At 50.9% G+C, this 25,044-nt stretch overlaps 2 protein-coding genes across 2 annotated transcripts; one reads left to right on the forward strand and one right to left on the reverse strand.

Moving 5' to 3' along the window:
* Window positions 1-1,181: 1,181 nt before the first annotated feature.
* On the reverse strand, window positions 1,182-7,431 carry Tst (thiosulfate sulfurtransferase). The gene is made up of 2 exons (XM_028784587.1): window positions 6,777-7,431; window positions 1,182-1,651 (listed from the first exon to the last, which is right to left on the reverse strand). Exons 1-2 carry the CDS (start codon window positions 7,369-7,371, stop codon window positions 1,353-1,355), a joined length of 894 nt encoding a protein of 297 aa, XP_028640420.1. The 5' UTR covers window positions 7,372-7,431; the 3' UTR covers window positions 1,182-1,352.
* A 3,221-nt stretch (window positions 7,432-10,652) lies between these two features.
* Mpst (mercaptopyruvate sulfurtransferase) lies at window positions 10,653-15,321 on the forward strand. The gene is made up of 2 exons (XM_028784577.1): window positions 10,653-11,565; window positions 14,720-15,321. Exons 1-2 carry the CDS (start codon window positions 10,971-10,973, stop codon window positions 15,016-15,018), a joined length of 894 nt encoding a protein of 297 aa, XP_028640410.1. The 5' UTR covers window positions 10,653-10,970; the 3' UTR covers window positions 15,019-15,321.
* Window positions 15,322-25,044: the final 9,723 nt, after the last annotated feature.

The raw sequence follows: 25,044 nt of genomic DNA on the forward strand, positions 1-25,044 counted from the left end.
TATCTATCCCATGTGCAATCACCAAAGGTAGATGCTGATGTGGAAGACAGGAAGTGCATGCTGATAAGAGCCTGATATGGATATCTCCTCAGAGGCCTTCAAGAGTCAGACATATTCAGAGGCAGATGCTCACAACTAGCCATTGAACTGATCATGGGTTTCTCAATGGAGGAGTTAGAGTGAAGACTGAAGGAGCTGAAAGGATTTGCGGCACCATGAGGAGAGCAACAATACCAACCAACCACAGCTCCCAGGGTCTAAACCACCAGCCTGGGAGCACTTAGGGGGGGATCCAGGGCTTCAGCTGAATATGTAAAAGTGGAGGGCCCTGCTGGGCATAGGTGGAAGAAGAGAACCTTGACCTCATGAAGGCTGGATGCCCCAGGGGGTGGGAATTTTGAGGGTGGGGAGGTGGGAGTGGGGGGGGGTGTAGATAGAGGTTACATCCACAGAGAAGAAGGAGGAGGGGCGAGGGGATTGGGGGTTCCGAGGGGGTGGTAGGGGATGGGGTAAGGGGACAACATAGGAAATGTAAATAAATCATCCAATAAAAAAAAAAAGAAAAAAGAAAAAAAGAAAAGAATAAAAATTTGAAAGATTCCTGAGCCCCCTCCACAGCAGTATAACCAAAGTCAAAAGTGTCGGGGGAGGGTCCTGGGACCAGCAGAGCTGCAGACTGTTTTACCCTGTGGAGTTGTCTGGAAGCTGTGCGGAGCTCCAGGGATGCTGCTCCCGTGAGTTGTCGCCCATGTTGGGGTGGACTGTGGTGATGCACCTGCTTCGGAGTTATCCCTTCTAAGTGACCCCTCACTCCTCTGAGTAATTCCAATAAAAACTTCTTGGTTCAACAAGTTGGACCTGGGATTGAGGCACCCCACCTCCTCAAAAAATCCAGGTCTGGAGGAAATGTTTCAATTCTGAAACATAGTTTCAATTCTGTCTGGTAACCATTGTTGCTTTGGTCTGTCATGGATTCCCTTTCTGGGGTGAGTAGTGTGTGTGTGTGTGTGTGTGTTAGTGTGTTATGTTAGGAAAAGTCGGCCACACAACACAGGAAAAGGCAGCCAGGTGCCTTGGCTAGGACCAAGTATGGCAATGGTGTCCTCTGAGTGGCCTTCTTGGTTGAAGGTTTACAAAGGTAGGGGCGGTTGTGTGAAACCAGGGCAAGGGGACAGACACACTACTGAGGAAAGGCACTTTATTCAGTGTAGAGGGAGGGAGGAAGGCACCAAGAGCAACTCTAAAATCCTGTCAATCTCCATGGCCTAAGAGGTAAACCCACTGCAGGTCACACCAGCCTCACTGAAGGGAACTGGCTGGATTTGGTGGGCAGAGGAGGAGGCTGCACACACTCAGGCCTTCCCACTCTTCCCCTGGGACACACGGGTCTCTGGGGGGGCCCTGCGGAACCACTCCGACCAGGAGCCATCGTAAACAGCCACATCGGGTTTGCCACAAAGGTAGGCAGCCAGGGCAATGTGGCAGGCTGTGACCCCCTTGCGGCACGTGGCAATGAGGGGCTGCGAGAGGTCCACCTTCTTGTCCTGGAATATGGCACGCAGCTCCTCTGGGCTCTTCTCAAAGCCGTCTTCTGTCAGGAAGTCCATGAAGGGCATGTTGACTGAGCCACGGATGTGGCCAGAGTCCAGACCTGGGTAGTAATAGAGAATATGGGTTAGGGGGTGCATGGGGATGGAAACTAAAGTATCTGAGGGCCACCGCCAATAGAAGTAATGTCTTTGCTCTCTTGGCAACTCAATTTCTTGCAAGTTCTGCTTATCAACACTCAAACTATAAGACCCAAGCCTGCAGGCCCTGTCCCAAGATCTGATTTGATGGATGTCCCAAGTCACTTCTTGAGAGGACATCTGTGTGCATTGCAGACCCTTCTAGTTTGTCCCCTAACCTCTGGGAATTATCTCTGTGCTCTATACCTCCGGTTCTATCACCTGCGAAATGGGCTCAGTAGTGCACACCTGTGTCCCGGGATTACTGGGGAGAGCAGACGGGGTGAATTCACATAGAAGCTATTTTATTTGCTTCTGTCATGGACATGGTGGAGAGAAACTCTGTGGGCCTCCCTGGGCAGCTATTTGCACAAATACCGAAGCTGGCTAGCTTCGTGAGTCATTAAATAAACTCTCTCGTGAATTTATTTTACAAGTGAAAATGCTGAGGTGTGCTAACGTGAAATGGCTCAGGAAGGACAGGCTGACCCGGGACCACACCCAGTGTTGGTGTTCCTGTGAAAACCGAAGGCGATCTCCTAACAGATACGTGTTCAAATCCCATCTTGGCCATTTACTACACTGATTTTCAGCCACCTCCGGACCTCAGATTCCCCATGGGGAATGAATGTCACTGGGTAAGGTCAAATGACATAGACAATATTGAATCTGAATGACACCTGCCCCGTGCTGTGGCTCCTCTAGTAACAGCCCCCCCTCCACACACCTCTGAAGCTTAACTGTGGACAGAGGTGCGGCAGGTCAGGGTCCTTCCTACAGCACACCTAGTGAGGCTTTGCAAAAGTCAGCATGGGCGGTAACACACAGCTGTAGTCCCTGTGTGCTGGAGGCTGAGGCAGGAGGATGCATAGTTTGAGGCCAGCCTGGTCTGTGTAGTGAGTTACAAGTCAGTCTGGGATACTGAGTGAGACCTCATTTGAAAAACATCAAGCCAATAAAAGGGGAAACAGCAAAGATGGCTCATGGCTGCCTGGCAGCACCCAAAGGATCCACGCTCGATCAGTCCCTGCACGCTTAGCCACTGCTCTGTTCCTTAGGCACCTGGACCCCTCCACAGACATCACTGAGAGTGACGCCCACGCCAGAATTGCCTCCATCTCTTCAGGTTCCCCCAAACCCCACTAACCTGTTACACTTGGACCATAGGGCAGGACAGAAACAGCATGGTGGTCGTGGTGGGAAGGGGAAGAACAGGCTTACAGTGGATACTCATTGGGTCAATGCAGCAATGTGAGAACCTCTTCATCCCAAAGAAGATTCTAGACTCACCAGCACAAGCAGTCCTCTGACTGAACACATGTCCCTGCTTGCAAAAGACAGTGACATCTAGACAGATCTCCTGGCTGTGACCTGAGACCAGTTCTGGGTAACCCTGCCAGTAAGGAGCTGCTGACTTGTAAATAGTAACTGTCAGGATACAGCGGTTTCCTGCAGGCCCTGGGGGAGAGATCGTTTGCACCGAGCCTCTGACTGCTGTTTTCTTCTTGTAGGTGACACACCACCTTTATTGTCATCTTGAGTCTGTAAAAGGGGCCTTGTCTTGGTAAGGATGAACCTAAAGACAGTGGGAAGCCTTGGCACCAGCCCAAGGAGGTAGCAATGGCTGCTCTGCTAGGGAGGCTCAGGACCCATCTGTCTGTCTGTCTGTCTGTTTATGAGTGAGAGGGAGGGTTGAGGAGCACACCCGTGGAGATGTGCACATGGAGGTCTGAGGACCACCTAGACTGATGCTCCTTATTGGCCATGCCCCTGGGACTTGCTGTTTTGGTAATGCTGGCTGCAGCGAGTCCCAGAGATCTGCCCATTTCTGCCTCCACAGTGCTAGGGTGCTGAACATCAGTCACTAAGTTGGTTCGGAGGATCTAACTCTGGTCCCCATGGTCACGAGGCAAGCAGTCTCCTCACTGAGCCTGCTCCGCAGTCTCTGCCTGGGGACTTTATAGGAACAGAAGCCACAGCCTTTGTGCAGAGGGACCCATGAGCCTAGGCTAGAAACCCTGGAACATGGCCAACCAGAGGAAGGGCTTGCAACTAGAAGCAAGCCTCCTACCACCCTCCTCCCCTTCGTAGCCCGCACGCCAAAAGTGAGTTCTCTAGAGAAGTATGTCTCCCTCATTCCTCACAAAACTGAAGAGACTTTCCTCCCGTCTCTAATGGGGATCCCAGGCTCAGAGAGATTCGATAACTTCCCCAGGGACACACAGCAGAGGCATGGGAAATCAAGTCAGACTCCAAAGCCTATGTTTTTTAGTCACTCTGAGCTCCTCTGGAAAAGAAGGCTGAGGCAAGGTATTACTGAGATGACTTCTGGTGTTCCTCAATGGCCTAGAAGTCTATGAATTTGTGTCCCAGGTTTGGCTGAGGAGGTTCATTCAAGTCAGTAGACATCTTAAGATCCTTTAGGCCATGGATGGGCATGGTTGTTGGAGGCCAGGAAAACCTGTTTGGACCGTTCTGGTTTTCATCCTAAAGATAGGGAATCTAATCCAAAAGGTACCCTGGCTGTGGCCCAAGAGGCGGGGCCATAGGCAGAGGGGTTCCTGGCTCCTACATAGCAACAATGTAGAGTGGCGACCTCTCCTGCCTCAGCGCTCATGTTTGCTCTGGCTCAGTCCACCCTCCACGGCAACCCTAGGCAAGCTTCCCTTTGGGGCCTGCAGCCCTGAGTAGAGTGGGGCCAGGCCCTCCACAAGACTACTGAAGATTCCAGAAGTGACTGCATCTAGGGCTCTGCAAATCAAAGTGCTCAGCATGGACCAGCACTGTCCTCCCTACTCATCCCCATCCACCCCTGGGTGAAATAACAGGGTCACAGGTACCCAGGCTCAACAACTGAGAAGTGAGTGCCACCCGGCCCAAATACAGAATTCCCATTTTACAGATGAGGAAAACTGAGGCTTGGAGAAGGGAGACAGCCTACTACTGGCAAAGACCCCAGAGACCCCTGAATTCTAAGGTCCCTCTCTTCTCTATGATTCTTCCTACTTACTCTGAGTACCCAGACTCTGGGGCCTGACTTAGGACTGTTTTGGTTTGCTAGTGTTCTTTCCTGTGGTTACACACAACTGTACCTAAATACTCTTCTTTATTCTGCATGCTTACTCGGGTCTCTAAAGCACATGAAGGCCTGAGAGGCAGGCAATTGTCCCCCAGAGGACCGGAAGTAGTCATAGGGTCTCTGAAGACCTGTTTTTCATTTCTGCCTCACTCAGTACCTTCAGGAACACTCAGTCAAGGCCTTCCCATCCCCCATGTTTTATATCTGGACTGCTGAACCCACAGGAACCTCCCCGAACCCATCCCACAGAGCACACCATGACCTTGGTGGTGTGCATTTGTGTCCAGCAAATGCTCTTACAGAATGAGTCAAGTAGCCCATCCCCTGCCTATCTAGATGGCCCTGGACTTTGCTCAGTGCCTTCCCCTCCAAAAGGCCCCTGGAACAAAAAGCCATGTACTGTGACAGGGTTGGGGACCTCTGCTTGTTTATGAACAACCAGGAAACACAAGGTCAAGCGGTTAGGCTGAACCCTCCACATAGAAATGGCTGAGCTGGAATGAGAACCCAGGCTCCCTGGCACTCCAGGACGATCAGAAAAGGTAGAAAGAGTCATAGAGAAGAGAGGGACTTTAGAACTCAGGCAGCCTGTGCCCCTCTCCAAGCCTCAGTTTTCCTCATCTGTAAAATGAAGGACACTATGTCTGGACCCCATTATCACTCATTTCCTGGTTTTCTTTCCAGCCTGCCAGGAAAACTCAATGATCAGCTCCACTCTCCCTTCCCCCACCTTAAGTTCCAAGAAGAAAAAGGAGGGCTTTGAGCCAAGACCAGGAGAGGCTGCAGGCATTCCAGGTCCAGAGTCTCTGGGAAGTGCCTAATGCGAGTGCATCTTTCTCTCCTGACCTTCCCAGAGCCAAGCAGGCGGGGAAAATCAAAGGCCTGGAGAGAGTGAGACTGGAGAAATGCCAGGCTCTGCCAACTCCAAGTGTGGCCTTGACCTGCTCCTGCCTGTGTGCCTAGGCGCCACTCTGTCCAGTGGGATGACAATTTAGTATTAAGACTGTAAAAGCAGTGTTGAAGACATCAGCTAGCAGGGAGGAGGAGACATTTTGCAACAAGTTAGGCAAAACGTTATCTTGGAGTTGAGTCATGCAGGGCAGGGGCACTTACTGATTTAAAAAAAAAAAAAAGTGGGCCACGAGTCCTGTACTCTGGAAAAGCAAGACCTGGGGTCGCCTCGGGTCCGGTGCCTCCAGTAGGCAGGATTTCATCTCCTGAGATTTTTTTCCTGACTCCTAAGCTGTGCAGACTCCTTCAGCTTCCCCATACATACAAAAGGGGGCTCATGGGCCATCTTTCTGGGAATGTCTGGCACAGGAGGCTCCCCTGAACTTTAGGAAGTGATGGTGGGATTGAATGGGTTTGTATCTGGGTTTAGAACCCTGGTTTAAAACAAAATGGTACCGGGTTCAAATCTAGGTTCTGCCACTTCACTGACCAAGTAACAATACCCTAGTGTTTCATCTAAGTTTGGTATGTCATCCCATCAACATCCCTGGCACAAGATGACAGCTGCTGTCACAGCTCCACAGACAGCTGTAGCTACTTGTTGAGATTATGAACTGAGGTGCTAGACAGGGTCCCAAAGGAGCTCAGGGAAGAGCCTTATTAGTGTTTAAAAGGGTTTCTGGGCTTTAGGGGATGTGAAGAGATTTGTAGACCTCTGTGCAGCTACACAAATGACTGCTTGTGGGTCCTTTGGTACATCTACTGCATGTGGGAGAGCTGGTGCCTGGGAGTGGACCATGGATGGACAGGCCAGCAATCACCTAATGGGATCAGCTTCTTAGCACCCGGCTATGGCACACAGGGCCCTCATGTGCGCTGCAAAAGCCTTCAAAGTTGGCTGTCCCCTCCCATTTTACAGATAGAAAAACAAGTCTACCTGGAGGGACTAAGGGTCCCAGATATTTTGATTCCTCATCTTTTTGTTGTGCATTCTTCCCAGGGGCCACAAGAACACCTACCTACTGCATCGGGCTCCGGTTGTGTGCCCAGGTAGCGTCCTTGGGCCCGAGAATCCACCAGCTGGAACCTTTTAGACTGGAGGTTCTCCAGGACCTGCTCATAGGTCTTGAGCAGGGAGCGGTTCAGTGTGGCTTTGAAAACGGCTGGCTCTGGCCGCGAGGGCTCAGATGTCACCGGGTGGCCCTCCTTCAGCCAGTTCCGAAAGCCACCATTGAGCACTGACACTGTGCGGTGGCCAAACACACGAAACATCCACCATACTCTGGGTGCATAGAAGCTGCCCAGGTCGTCTCCATCGTATACCACCACGTGTGTGTCGTTGCTTATGCCCAGGTTGCCCACATAGTCCCCAAAGTGGGCCTCACTGGGCAGCATCATCTCATAAGGCGAAGTCGTGTCCCGGCATTCCTCTATATCAAAGAAAGACGCACCAGGCACGTGTCGCTCCTGGTACTCTTTGCGTGCCTGGCGGGTCCCGGGTGAGTACCACGACGCGTCCAGCACCCGAAGGCTGGGCCCCAGTTTGCCGGACCGAATGGATTCCGCCAACCACTTGGTGGATACCAGCGCCCGGTAGAGCACCTGATGAACCATAGTGTCAGCTCTGCGTGTCACCTGGCGCGGGTGGGAACCAGGAAAGAGACAGGCAGGCCAGAGAGGACTGAGTGCGGTGGGCGGAACCCAGGAGGCGGGGCTGTTGTCCCCGCTACATTTTCCCAGCGTGCAATGGTAACTACACTCAGAGCCAGACTCATGGTGGGAGAGGCTGGCACATTCCCTAGGGAAAGTCTGCTCCACTCCTCCCACTGCTCCGGCGCCCTCCCTTTCTGGTGCCTAGGAGGGCAGGTGGGCGTGGCCAAGAGCTTCGGAGCATTCCTATGGCAGCAGCTGGTGGGAGGGGCTGGCTCAGGACACTGCAAGAATGGAATAAACAAACAAAAGTCCTAGATGGAGATGGCCTTTGGGCTTCGAATCGCCTCTCCGGGGCGCACTGACCACTCGCCAGCCCTTCCGCTTTCGTTTCCTGCACCCTGAGTTCTCTGGTTTCTAGAATGCCCAATGCCAATGAAAGGGCTCTAGGCACCCTGCCCTGCTTTCGCCACCACGACTCAGCGAGCGGCCTCATCCTGGGCGGCTTGCTGCACTCATTCGCCCCGGTAGCTGCGCAGGCACTCGCCCTTGCGCTCGGGAGAAGCTGCCGGGTTCAAACAAGGAGCCGGGAGGGTTCCCAAGTGGCTCGCACCATTGTACCACCTCCCATGGGGGTGAAGAGAGACACCTCTCTCGTAGACAGTCGGAACTCCGTACAGCTTCTGCGGCTTTGCACGGGAATCCTGTTTGTCCCTCCTCATATAATACTTCTCATACCCAAAAGGGGCTACTGGAGGCTCGAGGTGACACCGGGGCAGCGCGCAATCCCGCATCATGGCGCGAGAGTCCCCCGCAGTCCGGGGAATGGAAGATGCAACGGCTCGGAGTGGCCCAAGCAGTGGGCTGTGCCCAAGTCTCCTCCCTTTGGCTGGCCGCAGGTTGGTGGCGGAAGGAGGGGACCTCTGAGGGCGCGGGGAGGGGGTGACATGGCGGAGCTGGGAAGCGGGGAGCGCGAAACTCTGGTATCTGCTGCCCAATGCGTCCTATTTGCTTTTCTGTGAGAGAGGATGCTTCTCGGGGGTGCATAGCGAGGTACCACGCGGCAGTGGAGGAGGGGGTAGTCTATAAGAGAAGACTTGCCAGGGCGCCCCCAGTTTGCCTTACGGAGGACTATCCACGGCTGCTTGTGACCTCCTGTGGGTTGGGGTGGGATAAGAGACAATTGGGTAGCAGTGGCTGGATGGAGTTTGGAATGACCTGATGCCTCCTGAGAAAGTAGGAGGGCCCGAGAGAATAAACAAAGCAATTCAGAGCGGCTGTGGTGAGGAGACCCAGCGTGCCCCAAGAGAAGAACGTAGAAGAACGCACTAGAATGAAATGAAACTAACATTTATCAGGCCCACCTTGCCGAGTGCCTTAACGACCCCGCGGGATTGACCTGAACTTCTCCCAACAGGAGAAACAGGTGGAACCTGGAAGCGCCAGGGCACGTAGTGGAAAGGGGACTAATTTCTCACCTGAAGCCTAAAGTTTGGTGGGAGCTGCCTCGGTGTACCTGTCTTTCCTTGAAACATTATTATTATTATTATTATTATTATTTATTAATTGTCTTGGGCTTCAATTTTTACCCCTTCATTGTAAATTTATATAAATGCCAATAAGCAAAATATCTGGAAATAGAGCATGGCTCTTGCAAATGGGCTGTACACTGCCTCTCTAGTCTATTCTGTTCTTTTCTCTCGGACTCCTCTCCTCGTTTTGTGAGCATCGATCCTGCCCTGAAATACTGTCATGGTGTGTTGCAAAAATTTAAACACTGCTTAGCATTTTCTCAGCATACTCTGACTCTTGAGCCTGACAGTAGGGAAGAGAATGTTCCAGGAGGCTCCAGGTGGAGAGATGCTCTTCAGTATCTCCCCGACCCCTGCATGGGTGGGGTATATAGCCTCACACTAGCTTAGGATGGCCTGGGCCTGTCCTATGTGTCCTGATGGACCTCCCCTGGGATCCTGGTCCTCCAAGAACAAAGAAACTTAGTCTCTTTCTGGTTTCTGCCCCTCGTGGGCACCCATAGCCCATAGCCTAGCCTCTCTGACCTGAGAGAGAGAGAGAGAGAGAGAGAGAGAGAGAGAGAGAGAATTGGAAGTTCCAGGCATGACCCAGGAACCCTCACATACCCCCACATGAACGGCCTATACCATGTCATCTGTGCCCCCTGACTGACTCCCAAACCAGAGCTGGGGAGGCAAGAGTCCCAAGAATGGCGGTAACGAGCTGCTGTATCCTGAAAGGATTGCCCCACATTGGTCACCTTGCCCTCTGTGCACACACCCTGTTGTGCCCCAACTGTCACATCCAGCTGCATCACAAACACTAACATCAGTCCTTAGCAGGAGTCCATGTCTAACCAACTGTTTTGGTTTTTGAGGCAGCATTTCACCTTGTAGCACTGACTATCCTAGAACGCTCTCTGTAGACCAGGCTAGCTCGAACTCACCGAGTTCCAATGCTGGGACAAAAGACATCTACCACCAGTGCCCGGCTTACCCCTTATTCTTATCCCTAGGTCAAAGTGTGCTTCTGCTTCCCACACAAAGTCCTTTTGCCTTCTCTCACACAACCGGGCTGAGGTGGAGGCCTTGCTGCTCACACTAAACTCCACAATTCCTCGCTTGTGTCATTGCTTGAGCTTCTCTGGGGCCTACCAAAGTCAAGGGTTCTCAGTGTGTGCCCCCCACCCCACACAGGGCCTAGGCTACCCCCACTTAGTACCCTGGTTTCTGTTGTTTGAGTTGTTTGTTTGTTTGTTTGTCTGTCATTGTTGTCCTGGGGTTTTTTTTTTTTTTTGATTGCTTTTGTTTATTTGGTATTGAGATGGTCTTGCTGAGTTGCCCAGGCTGGTCTGGAACTTCCTATGTAGACCAGGCTGACCTCTGGTCCTCCTACCTCAGTCTCTTGAGTACCCGTATTATGGAAGGTACAGCTCCCAGCTCAGGTAATTCAAAGCATATCAGGGAGCTTCGGTGGCTTTGAGAAAAAGGTGACAGTGTCAAACCTCTTAAGTGTGTTCCTTCAGCAGACTGGGGAGAGGCTGCTCTGTCGAGTGTTGTAATAAATGAGGATTAAATGGCACTGGGCGAAGGGTGAATTCTGGTTATTGTTCCCATTGGACGCCTAGACCGGCTCAATGAATGAGTGGATCTGATTGGCTGTGAAGCCTGGCTACGTCTTAGAGAAGGGCTGAAACTTTGGTCTTATTTGCTTTACCTGAGGGCTAATTGAGCCTGGCCCTGGCCCTAGCCCTACCCTATTTTGCTGGGCAAGGAAGAGTGGGGGACGCGCACCACCCTCTCCTGGCGCCCATGGCCATAACGTCAATTGAAGCTGTGCATTATTCAAAGCCTGAGCAAGGGGCTCCCTGGGTGATGAAGGCAGAGCCTGGCTTCACCCCAGGCCCTGTCTGCATTCCTGGACTCTGTTCTGCCGGTGCTTAGGCTCCACCTACGCCGATTAGCCCTAGCAATCCCTGACGACAGACAAGTCTCTCCATTCTGGTATCTTCCCTGTCTTGCAGGACCGCAATCCGAGCATCCCCCTAGGCCATGGCCGCCCCGAAGCTTTTCCGAGCTCTCGTGTCTGCGCAGTGGGTGGCGGAAACTTTGAAGTCCCCGCGCCCCTCGCAGCCACTGAAGTTACTGGATGCGTCCTGGTACCTACCCAAGCTGGGCCGCGATGCACGACGCGAGTTTGAGGAGCGCCACATCCCGGGCGCCGCCTTCTTTGACATTGATCGATGCAGCGACCACACGTCCCCCTATGACCACATGCTGCCTAGCGCCGAGCAATTTGCCGACTACGCGGGCAGCTTGGGCGTGAGCGCCTCCACGCACGTTGTGGTCTACGACGGCAGCGACCAGGGCCTCTATTCAGCTCCACGGGTCTGGTGGATGTTCCGCGCCTTCGGCCACCACACTGTGTCGTTGCTGGACGGCGGCTTCCGCCACTGGCTGAGCCAGAACCTTCCAATCAGCTCCGGCAAAAGCCACTCAGAGCCCGCGGAGTTCTGCGCACAGCTCGATCCCTCCTTCATCAAGACCCATGAGGACATCCTGGAGAACTTGGATTCCCGACGCTTCCAGGTGGTGGACGCTCGCGCAGCTGGCCGTTTCCAAGGCACCCAGCCGGAACCCCGAGATGGTAACACGCTGGGGAAACAGGCAGATGAGGATGCGGGGACCAGCTGGTGTGTGCTCTGGACACTGCCTAGCCTTGTGCTGGTCGTTCGCGTGAAAGAGCAAAGGGAGAAGGGTTGGTTGCTGGGTGCCTCACTCTTAAGCCTCTCGATTCCTTCTGATAGCGGAGGCCACAAACACTACCTCACAGTTTTGGAACTACGGACTGAGGTTGCCTAAGTACCTTGAGAATCCAGGGCACACAGAGCAGGAAGCCCACTAACTGCAATAACGAGCTTGCGTGCAGCCACGACAAAATAGCAGAAGGCAGTCTCCGTCTGGTTTAGGAAGGACTCAAGTTTGGTCCTAATGAGGTCTAGCCTGCAGCTCCTGAGTTGATAGGATGCTGGACGCCTACAACTGCCGCCTGGGTGATATTAAGAGATTCTGAGAGTATTAGGGTGGGTTGAGCAAAGTAGTTGGTGCCCTAGGTGGGGGCCAAGCCAGCTGGCTGCCTATGGCCTGGGCTTCTTCAGACAAAGCGCTGTGTAATATGGGAAGGGATCTCACAAAGCAGGCAGGGCTATAGCCATGCTAGCTAGCGTGAGGCAAACCTCTCAGGAGCTAGGTGGAACCAGCCTTCAGTACCTGCAGATACCACATTCCAGTGTTTAAACAACCTCAGAAAACACTTTTTTCCCTGTACAGAGGGTATGCCCTTTCTTTCCCTGTCGTTATTCCTGAATGATACAGTGTAACTGCATAGCATTTACAACTATAATGCATATTGAAAGAGATCTAGAGATGGGTATGGCACCACATGGCTGTAATCCCAGCATTTGGAGGCTGAGACAGGTAGATCACGAGCTTGAGACTAGCCTGGGCCATGTAGTGATTTCCGGGTCAGCCTGAACTAGAGAGTGGGATCCTGTCTCAAAACTCAGAAGGGAGAGGAAGGAGGTGGAGAGGATCTAGAGATGTGTTCGATGTTAGGAGGGTGTGTGTAGATTCCCTGACAGGACACCATTTCATGTGATTTGGCATTGTAAGGGTCCAGGCACCAATCCTTCTGAAAATATGGAGTGATGCCCACACTGCCATTGTGCAGGTGAGAATAGCCCTGGAATGATCACCTTGCCTGAGATCTCAGGAAGGAGTGTCTCTGGATTCAGACTCCCCCCTGCACACTTAACCACAGTGAGCAAACAGTAATCCTTCCCCCCCCCCACACACACACACACCATTTCTCTCCAGCCTGCCAGGGTGCAGGAGCCAGCCATGGCCCCGGAAGCTCTCCCATGGCCTCTCTGCTGGTTCAGGCTTCTGCTCAGAGCCCTGTCCCTGCTGTACTCTGGGTAGTACCTGGTAGATCAGCTAGCAACTCTGGATGGTGGGCCTTGCATGTGTAGAATGAAAGCAGTCGGTGACGGTTAATGCGGTCCAGGATGCCAGGCTGGATGCCAGGCTGGAAGGCCTGCTAGTTTTTACGTAAAGCATCACCATTTCTCCTCCGCGGTCCCTGACTTGGCTGAGTACACCTCTAATTTGCTCCTTCAGTTCAGCAGCTCAGGGGTTGTGTTTTGCTTGGTAAAGCTGGAGTTTAGTAAAAGGAAATGCTGACTTTACTTACCCATAGGCCCCTGGCTCTGTAGCTTACTCTACTCCAGGCTTTGAGGAGGGCTGCATGGGCGACTTTTAGGAGATCCACCTCATGGGGATGACCAACACACTGAATCCTCTCGAAGCTCAGGAGCGCTGTCTCCTGCTATCCTCTGAGGATAGAGACCAACATAGGCCAGCAGCTCCCACAAAGACAGGGAAACCAAGGCAGAGGTTCGTCATTTTGGGATCTAGACAGCCCGGATTTGACTGACAGCTGTGAAGTTTCATTCTGATGTGAGTCTCAGCCCTCCTGTGAAAATGGGGCTTTAGTGGCCTCTGTCTGGAAGAAAGCTAGAGGGAAAATGCACACTGGAGCCCTTGGGGCTTCCAAGCCATGGGTAAAGTGACAGTCCCCTTAATCCACACTTCTCTGGCCTTCTTTATCCTGCTAATCAGACTGGTTTGTTTGTTTGTTTGTTTGTTTGTTTGTTTTTGGACAGTCTCATGTAGCTGCAGTTGGCTTCAAACACACTATGTCACTATGTCACTTAGGATGACTTTAAACTTCTGATCTTGCTGGGCTTACAGGTAGACATCACTAGAAAAAAAAATTTTTTTTTGAGGCATTGAGGGTGAAACCCAAGGCATCATTTATAGTAGGCAAGCATTCTACGTCCTCAGCATTCCAACTAAATTCTTTTAAGAGAATAAAGTCTAATTTCCCCCTATGACCAGATGGAGCCCAAAGCCTTCTTCCAGGTACACTGAGGCTTTCCTGTCCCTCTGCCTCCCTATTGTCTGAGCCTTGGTGGTCACGATTCGTTGTGCATCATCCTAGGGTTCCCAGGTTCTTCCTGTCTGTCATGCTCTCAGTCCCACTGTCAGGACCCCTGACTGGCTGGTTTCATCCTGGGAGAAGACCCTACCCTCTCAAGGCACCAAGGTCTGTTCCATGGCAGCACAGGCTCTGGAGTGGTCACAACTCTCCCTACCCACTGCTAGCTACAACATGGTAGTCTTTGTGCCTTATTCTCCTGGGGTGGGGGTGACAGACATTTCCTTCCCATAGAATCTGGGTGATATTAAAGGGGAAAAATGCCGCTGAGGGGGTCTGGGCACTGTCCTACACAATGCAAGCATTCAACCGTGTCAGTGGTTTTGATTACTATTTTCAACTATAGCCCTAGGGTATTTTTTGTCACACTGGCAATTATCTGGTGAGTGCCTGTCTGCCCTCTACACCATCTCTAGGCCTCCAAGTGCCCTAAGTCCTAATTGGACAGAGGTCACTTGAATGACTCTGCTGCCCCTCAAGGTTCATGATCAGGAAGCCCAGGGTGTGGTGTAGCTCTGGTAGAGTTGGATTCAAACTCTAGCTAGCAATGAGCTGGGTGCAGTGACTTTGGGTGTTACTTAGCCTTAGGCTGGCCATCTGTGTGGGGCGGTGCCTAGCTTTGGTGGTTATAAGACATTGGACACCCAATTGGCATTCTGCTGTGGTGGGAGACTTGATACTACAAATACCGCTAACACTGGACATCATTCATGCTGCCTGTCTGTATGTTTCCCCTGTGCAGGCATCGAACCTGGCCACATCCCTGGCTCAGTAAACATCCCGTTCACTGAATTCCAAACCAAGGAAGGTCTGGAGAAGAGCCCAGAGGAGATCCAACACCTATTTCAGGAGAAGAAGGTGGACCTGTCCAAGCCCTTGGTAGCCACATGCGGCTCCGGTGTCACAGCCTGCCACGTGGTCCTGGGGGCCTTCCTCTGTGGCAAACCCGACGTGCCTGTCTATGATGGCTCCTGGGTAGAGTGGTACATGCGTGCCCAGCCTGAGCATATCATCTCTGAGGGCCGAGGGAAGACCCAGTGAAGCCAGACAGGACACAGTGCAGCTTGGGTGACACCGTCACAGTGCCAGCCTGGTCACTCTGACCCTGCTTTGCCAAAAGTCCTTCCTCAGACAACTCAGGTGGTGTTTAGGGTGACATCCCAGAGACCAGGAGTTCCAGTGACTCGTGGACACTCAGCAGGAGGTACCCAAGAAGGTAGCAGGCAGTAAGAAGGTACCCAGGGGAGGGAGGAAGGCCAAACAGCAGAACAGCTTGCACGGTGCTGAGCTGGGGCCCACCTAGCTTGTTTCACTGTTGGGAAATAAAACAACAAGCACAAAACCTTTGCGGTTGTGAGGACGTCTCCGTGTAACGAGGAGCCAGGGATTCCTGCACAGCCAATGGGAGGGGTTGCTTTGGCGGGAGGTAGCTCCCAGCCTGGGGGAAACATTGTTGCCTTCAAGTGATGCTGGGGCCTCAGAGACCCTGTTTCCAGATACCATGGCAAACTGTCACCTGCCTATAATCCTGGAGTTTCCATCTGGTTTCTGGGCTCTTCGTTTTCATCTTATCTGCCTATATGGGCACACATGGGATTTATGTGTATGGATTGGCATGCGTGTTGAGATCAGAGGACAACCTCTGCTGTGTTCCTCACACGCAATCCACCTTGCTTTGCAAATCCTGCAATCCTAGTTCTGATTGGGCTGTCTCCACAGCCCTGCCTCTGGATGATATCAGATGAAGTTAGCTGTGACTTGTCTGGGCACCGCAGGGAGCCTTCTATACGCAGATGAACAACACAGAACCTTTCTGGAGACAGATGAGTCCACAGCTTAGGATGTTCCAACCTTGCCAGAGTCTTCTAAGAGTCTTCTGAAGAAGGGCTGAATCTAGTGACCTGGGAGGAGAATCTGGCCTCAAACTCTGGGGGCTTTCACTCAAAGCTGTTCTTTGAACTCATGCTAGGAAATTTAAAAAAAAAAAATTTAATGGAGCCAGTGGGATGACTCAGAGGGTGAAGGTTTGCCACTAAACCTCATGACTCCTGACTTTAATCCCTGAGACTTACAAGGCTAAAGGAAAACAAAACTTCCGGAAAATAATCCTTTGACCTCCACACAGGTACTGTGACATGCACACGCGTGTGCACACACACACACACACACACACAGAGAGAGAGAGAGAGAGAGAGAGAGAGAGAGAGAGAGAGAGAGAGAAACATAGAATAAATAAAATATAATGGAGTCACCCTGTGCGTGAACTCAGGGCTTTTGAGCCTCTCTGCTCCAGAGAACCAGCCTACCCATTGTCCTAGAATAGGGGCTCCTTGCACTGTTGTCTGTATTTAACCAGGCAAGGATGAAAACAGGAGTCTAGAAAGTTCTCCTTGATCTGTCAGGACCTGAGTCATCCTTCCCTGAGATTTTTTTGTCTCATTCTACAAGTACAGAGAATTGAACCCAGGGCCTCATATCTATACTACTGAGGCAAGCTACAGACCCCTCCCCCCATCTTTTCCCTGAATGCCCTCCCAGAGGCATGGGATAGCACCACATCAGTTGTTACTAGGGCCTTGGAAGTGACACTGCTTTTTTTGTTTTTATCTTCTGGGAATAAACCAGAGCAAAATAGTACCTAACCATGGTGTGCTTCCAGCAGAGCTAGAATCTAGGCCCTGTGTCCTGACTCTGAGTTCCCTCTCTCTCTTATATCCACGGGAGAGGGATGTGCCGACACCATGGCTTCTAGCTACCACCACCAAGAGCTCTGATGGGAGCCCCTGTCTCTTGGAGGCCCTGTTTCCTGCTCTCTAAAGTGGGAAACCAGGTTGCTTCAGAAGAGGGAGGCCAAACAGGAACCTAGGCCGGAGCCACAGAAGATGCTCCCTCTTTGGTCTAGGGCTTTTCAATCTTGCACTGCCAGCGTCAAGCTGGACAACTCTGCTCTGAGGGCATCCTATATCCATGGGACACTCAGCAGTGTTTGGGGATTTGTCCACTGGATGTCAGATGATGCCTGACTAAGACACTTCAAGGAGGAAACACCACCCCACAAGCAAAGGACATCTGACAGCAGCAGTCAGGAACAGCACAGACAGAGACACCCTCAACTCCTCAGCTGACGTGAAGTCCCCCAGTTTCACATATAGTTCCTGCCTGAGCTTCCTTCCTGCCCGGCTCAGGCAAGCCTTTCTCTGTCTCCCTGGAAGTGTCTGTTCTGGGAGAAACATGAGCCTTGTGCCCGCCCTCTTGACGGGCTGCCTGGCCAACTACTGGCCTGAAGCAGACTCCTCAGGCTTTGATTTCTGCATCTTTTAAGTTGGCCTCATTCCTTAAGTAATAGGAGGGATAAACTAACAATCTACAGAGACACTTCAGCCTGATGCTGGTCACACAGACATCAGCTACTAGTGTTTGGGTTGTTGTTTTTCACTATTTATTTATTTATTTACTTGCTTTGTATTTTTACATTTTTTACACCCCCCTGCTCGTGTGTGTGTGTGTATGTGTGTGTGTATGTGTGTGTGTGTGTGTATGTGTGTGTCCTCAGAAATGCTCATGTAAGATTAGAAGACAACTTTTGGGACTCTGTGCTCTCCTTCCCAGTCCTGGGTATTGAACTCAGGTCACCCAACTTGGCTGCAAGCACTTTTATCCACTGAGTCATCTTGCCAGCCCCAATAGTGTTATTTTTAGGGTATTTTTAGTAGTTAGGCAGGTTAAGTTTTCTCTGGCACTGGGAGAGAGAAAACAATGAATACAAGAATTACGTCCTTGCTTCAAGAGTTCCAAACCAAGAGAAGAAACCAGAACTTTCTGCCATTTTCCAGAGAGTAAAGAGTGCCGTGAAATGATCTGCTATATTTATGAAAGAAAACAAGCTCAGAGAGGTGGAGCGATTTGTCTAAGCATGCACAGCTAACCCAAGGGGAGTCTAACGAGTTTAACTCTGCAGTGCAGGGACATGAATCACTTCAAGGAATCATGCCTGCAGAATTTTGGTTTTGGTTTTGAGATTCAGGTATCAAGAGAACAGGAACGTGTGCACTACACGCGTGCAACATAGTAGAGTGCTTCTGTCATTCTCAGGGAGGCTGGAGTGGTGGGTTTGCAGCCAGAGACCCTCCACCCCAGCCCAAACTCCAGCAAGGAAACCAGGGCTGGCCCAGCTGAGGTTTTTCTGTCCTAGGAAAGTCCGTGGCAATCAAAAACAGATAGTGAGAAAACCTGAACTTAGCATTTCCGACAATGACCCAGGGCCACCTCTGAGCTCCGCCTTGCTTCCTGATAGGCTGAACCCCCACTGCAGGGCCCACCTCAGCCTGCATGCTCCCCTCCAGCCCCTACTCTGAGGGAGCCAGGGAGGAACTTGCAACACCAGCAGTGACCAGAGTTTTGTCTACTTGACAAATATTTGCTGAGCACCCCCACCACGCTGAACCCTGTCTAACCAGCTGCATCAGAATGTTCCAATTCTCTGGACCATTGCCACTAAGGGTCATGGTCCAAAGCACCCACTGACCAGAGAGCTGATCCATAGATCAGTGCCTGAGGCCTGGCCCTGTGGAGTTGACCTTGCCCAGGAGCTGTTTTCCTGGGCCTCAGCCTTTCTTCTGAGAAATGGAAGCAAGAGTCTTTCCAGGAAGGGGGAGCCTTGGCACCTGTGGGAAGCAGCTTAGCCAGTGAGCACGAGGGAGGGTGGAGTCACCAAGAGAAAGGATCAAGCTGTCTAGGTAACTGGAACCCTTATTATTTTAAGCTGTGGTAGTGCACACCTTTAATCCTAGAACTCAGGAGGCAGAGGTGCTTGAGACCAACCTGGTCTACAGAGTAAGTTCCAGAACACTCAGGGCCACACAGAGAAACCCTGTAGGTAGGTAGATAGATAGATAGATAGATAGATAGATAGATAGATAGATAGATAGAATAACTAGTTTTTAAAATATTAATTACTGGTCATGCATGGTGATACATGCCTGTCGTTTTCAGTGGCTGACACAGGGCAGCCAAGGACAAACAAATAAAACTCTGAAAGACTGAAGAAAAGCTATTCTTTTATCTTCTTTTCAGGTAATATGACTTGAAATACTACAGAGGATTAAGAATGAGAGTTACCTGAACAGTAAATCAGTCCTCTATAAAATGAACACATGCAAATATATGTTCTACAGACACTCAAACAATAGAGAACTGCAGAAAACTTGAATTTCAATGATGATAAACTTACTAACTGGTATTAGGGCACGGTGGGTGTGGTTGGTGTGGTTGGTGTGATAGGTGTGGTGGGTGTGGTGGACTTGGTGGCAAACTGTAGTCCCAGCACTTAGGAGTCAAAGGCAGGAAGACAGAGTTTGAAGCCAGCCTGGGCTACACAGCAAGACCTTGTTTTACTTATATTTTTAAGATTAAAATTTTAATTTCTGTGGATGCCACATGTATGCAAGAGCTCCTCGGAGGACAGAAGGGGATGTTGGATTCCATGGGGCTGAGGCTGGAAAGTGAACTGGGGTCCTCTGGAAGAGTAGTGAGTGCTCTTAAGTGCTACACAGTCTCTCCCTAGCCCCAAGTCAGATGGACAGACAGACAGATAGACAGATGCCAGTTAGAGGGCTCATCAGGTAAAAAACTTTCTCCATAAGTCTGACACACACAATAATAATAATAAAGATAATGATAATAACAGAAAACGTTTGTAAAAGAAAAGGGAGATAAGAACAGGAGGTAAACAAAGCCTATCAAAACTTCAAAATGAGGTCTAAGACGAAGCGTTAAGAGAAAAAAAAAAAAAAGGAAAGTGGTAAAGACCATACACACTACAGTCACCTACTGTACGAGAAAACCAAGTCCTGAAAAAGTCATGGACCTACTCGTTCCTGTAAAATGTCACGCCAAAGAAAAACTCAGAAAGGAAGGAAGTCGACCGCCAGCGAGGATGTGCAGAAACATCAGGACGGAGGGCATGCTGGGGAAAGCGCTTTTCTATTCTGCTGTGTGTAGATTCTTTTGACATGCAAAACCAAACCAAACCAAAAACCATCAATCAGTCAATCAATCTAGAGTGATGAAGGGAACAGAACACAGTACTATCAGCAGCAAGCTAACACAGCTGTGATTCAGGTAGAGACCACCAATGGGAACCAAGGAGAAGGAGCCTTCTGTTCAGTCAGCACATCTGCCCATCCAGGCAATACTTGATATGGTCATGGCTGTTAGGACTGTGTGTCTCCAGCCAAAAGACAAAACAAGCTGGGAACCAATGTTTTCTTTGCTAGAGAAAACAAGGTGGGGGGCAGGGAGAAGGAGCTCATCATGCTGGTCAGAGTTAGAAGTGTCAAGGTTTTGAGGGGAAGGAGAGAGAAATGCACACATGTGCATGTGTGTGCACGCATGCATACAAGTGTGGGTGTGTGCGTGAGTCTGTGTGTCACCACGTGTGAGACCAGCCACCCGAGTCTCCTTCCTAACTCTTGCACTGTTCACGGAGCCCACGGGGGCAATGACCTCAGTGCAGTGACCCTGACCAGGCATGTGCTTAAACTGCATAATCCATGCAAAGAACCTGGTGGCTGCTGAGCGAGCGGAGAGAAGGGATAGCAAACAGTGAGCGGAAAGGAAGGATAGCCGCGGTGGTGGGTTCACTTGGTGTGTTGAGGATGGAACTGAGGGACAGCCTTTCGTGTGCTCAACGAACCCCTCCATCGTTGAACCACACTTCAGCCTAGTGAGATGAAGATGGGTCCAAAGGATGTGGAGGAGGCTGTTATTTAAAGGATACCAAGTTCTAGTTTTAGACATTGAAAGCGTTCTGGGACGGACAGTGCTAATAGTATTAAAGACAGGAATGATGAGGATGATGGGGATGGTGGAGATGGTGAGGATTGTGGTGATGGTGGAGGTGGGGCTGGTGAACACGGCAGGGATGGTGGGGATGGTGGGGATGCGGGGATGCGGGGATGCGGGGATGCGGAGATGCGGGGATGCGGGGATGCGGGGATGCGGGGATGTGGGGATGTGAAGGTAGTGTAGATGAGTGAGATGGGATCTTGGCAGAGAAAGCAATGGCGGTAATGTTGGAATAATGATTTTGGTGAGGATGACGTCAGAGATAGGACTTAACACCACTGAACATTGACCTGAAAAATCTCGTCATTTCCCTGGAATGGCACTGCACTCCCAGTAGTGAGGGCTCCAAGGAACATCCCTCCTCCACCACCCCTCCACCACTACCCACCAGAAAACAAAACTAGCCAGCTTGAGTCACATGTTCTGGTCACAAGAAAGTCCCACCAAAAGAGGCTCTGGGCAAAGGAAGCCTTCTTTGCTCTTCTTTCTTCTGCTTGAGTCTTTAGCTAGCAGCAGGAGCTGACTCTGTAGAGGGAGGTCACAGGTGAGTCCAGGGCTAGGACAGAGCAGGTCCTTCCCTCTGGATCCTCCCTTGAAAGTCGCCAGCCACAGCTACCAGCTGGACTGACATTAAAGCAATCACTCACCATGTGCCTGGAGGGAGTGGCCAGAGCTGGGATTCAGAAGTATACACACTGTGACGTTGAGAAAAGAAAAGCAAGCCGCAAGTCATAGACTCGTTCCACAAGCCCTGCTTCTGAAAACCCGACCACCTAGAACACAGTGGAACCGAGAACTGGAACAGGTGGACTGGTTGGTCAGTGTGGCTTCCTTCTCCTCGGGTCGAAGGAGTCTAGTGGCGCCCCCTGCTGGCTGAAGAGAGCAGCTCCCAGGCCCAGGCCATCCCGTTGGCTCCCACTACTGCAGCATTACCAGGTATGTCTGAGAGATGTGAGCAGATCTGCTTTCCTCCCTCCTTACTTCTTTATTCCTTCCCTTCCTTTATCCTTCCTCCCTTCTTTCCACCCTCCCTCCCTCCTTCCCTCTCACTTCCCTCCCTCCCTCCTTTATTCCTTCCCTCCCTTTCTCCTTCCTCCCTCCCTTCCTTCCTTCCTTCCTTCCTTCCTTCCTTCCTTCCTTCCTCCCCTGCTTCCTTTCTTTCCATTTTGAAATAGGGTCTCTTTTTCCTGGCTGTCCTAGAACTAGTTATATATACCAGGCTGGCCTCGAACTCACAGAGATCCTCTTGGCTCTGCATCCTGAGTGCTGGGATTAAAGGCATATGGCACCATGCCTGGCCTCAGACTGCCCTTTCACAACACCAGTGGAGTTGAGTAGGCTTCCCATGGAGTGGAAGACAGTAACAGACCCTTCCTGTGAGCTCAAGGGGAGGGTGTTGGACTAATTGATCTATCTACCTGCCTATCACTTATCTATCTTCCCACCTCCCTATCATTTATCTGTTTATCTGTCAATCTTTATGACAGGGTCTCAGCAACCCAGGCTGACCTCAAAGTTCCTATGCTGTCAGAATAACCTTTAATTCCTGATCTTCCTGCCCTCACCTCCCAAGTTGTAGGATTGCAGGTGTGCACCCCCATCCTGGTGTAGGCTTAGATTTTTTCAAAACCTGCTTTTAATAAGAGTTCTCAAGGGGCTGGAGAGATGGCTCAGCGGTTAAGAGTACTGACTGCTCTTCCAGAGGTCCTGAGTTCAAATCCCAGCAACCACATGGTGGCTCACAACCATCCGTAATGAGATTGGATGCCCTCTTCTGGTGTGTCAGAAGACAGTGACAGTGTATTCATAAATAAATCTTCAAAAAAAAATAAGAGTTCTCAAATGCTTTGACCCTGCTCCTAGCCCACCATCCAAAGGTGGGAGAAAAGATGGTAAGCAGGACAAGGGGAAGAGATCTCTGGGGCCATTCCAATCTCGGTTTGTCAGGATATCAGCAGTCTAGTTCAGTAGTGTCAGGATAGCAAACACAAGTCAGCAGCCAATGCACAATCCAGCAGAAACCACTAGGCTTCTGCCAAATCAGCTAGAGCAACCAGAACCAGGAGAAGTTCTCTGCCATGCCTCCCTCAACAAAGTAAAGACCAAGGAAGACTCAAGACTAACAAAGTGCTGCACAGCTAGCTATGCAAGCTCTCTGTCACTGTCCACTGTGTCCCACTTATACTCTCTCCAAATACCATGTGTCCTCCTACAGGTCTTGCCTCAGCAAACCCCAGGAGTCTGCATCACATGACACAACCAGAAACTTCCACTTCACCCTGGGCTTTCTCTGAAACCAAATCCCCATTCCTGAGACAGGCTTGGTGAATGTCTGCTAAAATTCTAGAACATTCTAGGTTAAAAAAAAAACAAAACAACACAACAAAAACCACAGTGATGTGTTTGTTAGGAACACTCAGGTCTGTGAGTCTGTTCTTCCCACACCCCAAGGATGTTGCTTTGACCGAGGCTCAGTACACTGTAGGTGTTCAGTGATGGGAGCTAACATACCTGTAAGGACGCTGGGAAGTTGGAAAGTGTAACAACATCATGGCTTATTGCAAAAAAGTATAAAGTGAGGCCTGATGAGGCTACAGACCTGGCTAACCAGATGTCATGGGTAGAGGACCATGGGGCAGGTTTGAACCCCGGACTTGTGAAGCTTGTTGCTCAATAAGAATAGTTCCTACGGCCAGACGGCCACGCATGCGCTGTCTGACCCTCTCGCTCCCATTCGCTCCTTAGGTGACACAAGGATAAGCAGCAGAGCCCACCCCTAAGCGGGGGTGGAACTGAATGTGACATGAGGAACCAAACAAGGACTGGAAGCTAACTGGGATGTTCTGACATTCTGAACTCGGAGGTGGGGAGAACGGAATGATTGACGGCTTCCTCATAGAGCTGCCAGCAGAGATGACGAAAGCCACTCAAGCTGAACGGAGACAGCTTAAAACAGGACAGCCCACGAACGATGTGCTCAGATGAGAACCCAGGAGATGTTCTGAGTCCCTCTAACACAGTGACCTGAGGGTCAGTTTAAGCAATGGCCACCACTCTGCCTTGGAGCATTTAGGGGTGACCTCTCTTCCTGCTTTCCTTTCCAACCCCAGCAGGGAGTGTGGGTGGTAGGATGGTTCATCCGTGGCTAGTGAAGCAGCCTTTGGCTCAAGCACCAATCTTGACAGAATAGTCGGCTGGCTTCATAAAAGCCGTTGGTCCCTGGTGTCTGTGTAGGCGGCACCGTGAGCGCTCATCTCCGATCCTTGCATCCTTCCTGACTGACTGCTTCTTCACCGCCACTGTTGGTCTCATCTTAGAGGTGAGGGGATAAGATTCAGAGAGGGTATAAGACCTTTCCAAGGCCATCCAGCAGACAAGCCACAACACTAGACTACTGGTTGACATCCTTGCCTGAAAGACTGCAAGCTGGTACTCTGCTAGACCTCTCACTTTCCAGCTGAATCAGGACCTACGGCAAAGCATCAGATGGGCCTGCAGGGGGCAGTGGACCCAGATAGCATTTAAGAGTTGTCTCTCTTTAGGCTTAGCTACCATCCTGGAAAATGTTTAAGAACATTGGGTGTTTCCCAATTATCTTCTGAAAAAAGCACCAAAAAAAAAACCCAAACAAACAAACAAACCACAAAAAATGACTTATGGTTAGGCTTCCTGGATTCTGGGTTTTATCTAACCCTCTCAAACCTGCCTTCCCTGAGACAAGCAAGCCCTCCTGGAAGATAGGGCCACCTCTGACACCTTCATCTCCAGTTTAAGTCTTAGCACATAGTAGGTGAACCCAGTAACACACGACTGTGGTACGGAGAGGGCTAAGGGCTTTTCCACAGTAGGGTGAACCTCCTAGTAGGCCCTACTTTCTCACCCAAAAAGGGCCAGACCGAAGCCCTGACGGACACGGGAAGGAATATGGTGGCAGCTGTTGGCTGCTTAGGGGATCTTGGATCCTGGTACTGGTTCTGGCTGTAACCGTCATTGGTGAGGAAGATGTCACTTCAAAGGGATTGTGCTTGAAAGTGAAGTGTTCTCTACCCAGCTCATATGTGAAAACTTGGTCCCGAGCTGGTGGCATTACTGGGGACGATTAGCATCTCGGGCCACTAATTCTATCAATGGTTGAGCTCCATTGGAACTAATGAGTTCCAGGCTGAGTGGGCTACTCAGAGGAAGAGCCTAGATGGAGGAAGTGGGGCGCGCCTCTGGACT

This window comes from Grammomys surdaster, unplaced genomic scaffold, assembly GCF_004785775.1.
Source record: "Grammomys surdaster isolate TR1022 unplaced genomic scaffold, NIH_TR_1.0 124439, whole genome shotgun sequence".
Classification (NCBI taxonomy): domain Eukaryota; kingdom Metazoa; phylum Chordata; class Mammalia; order Rodentia; family Muridae; genus Grammomys; species Grammomys surdaster.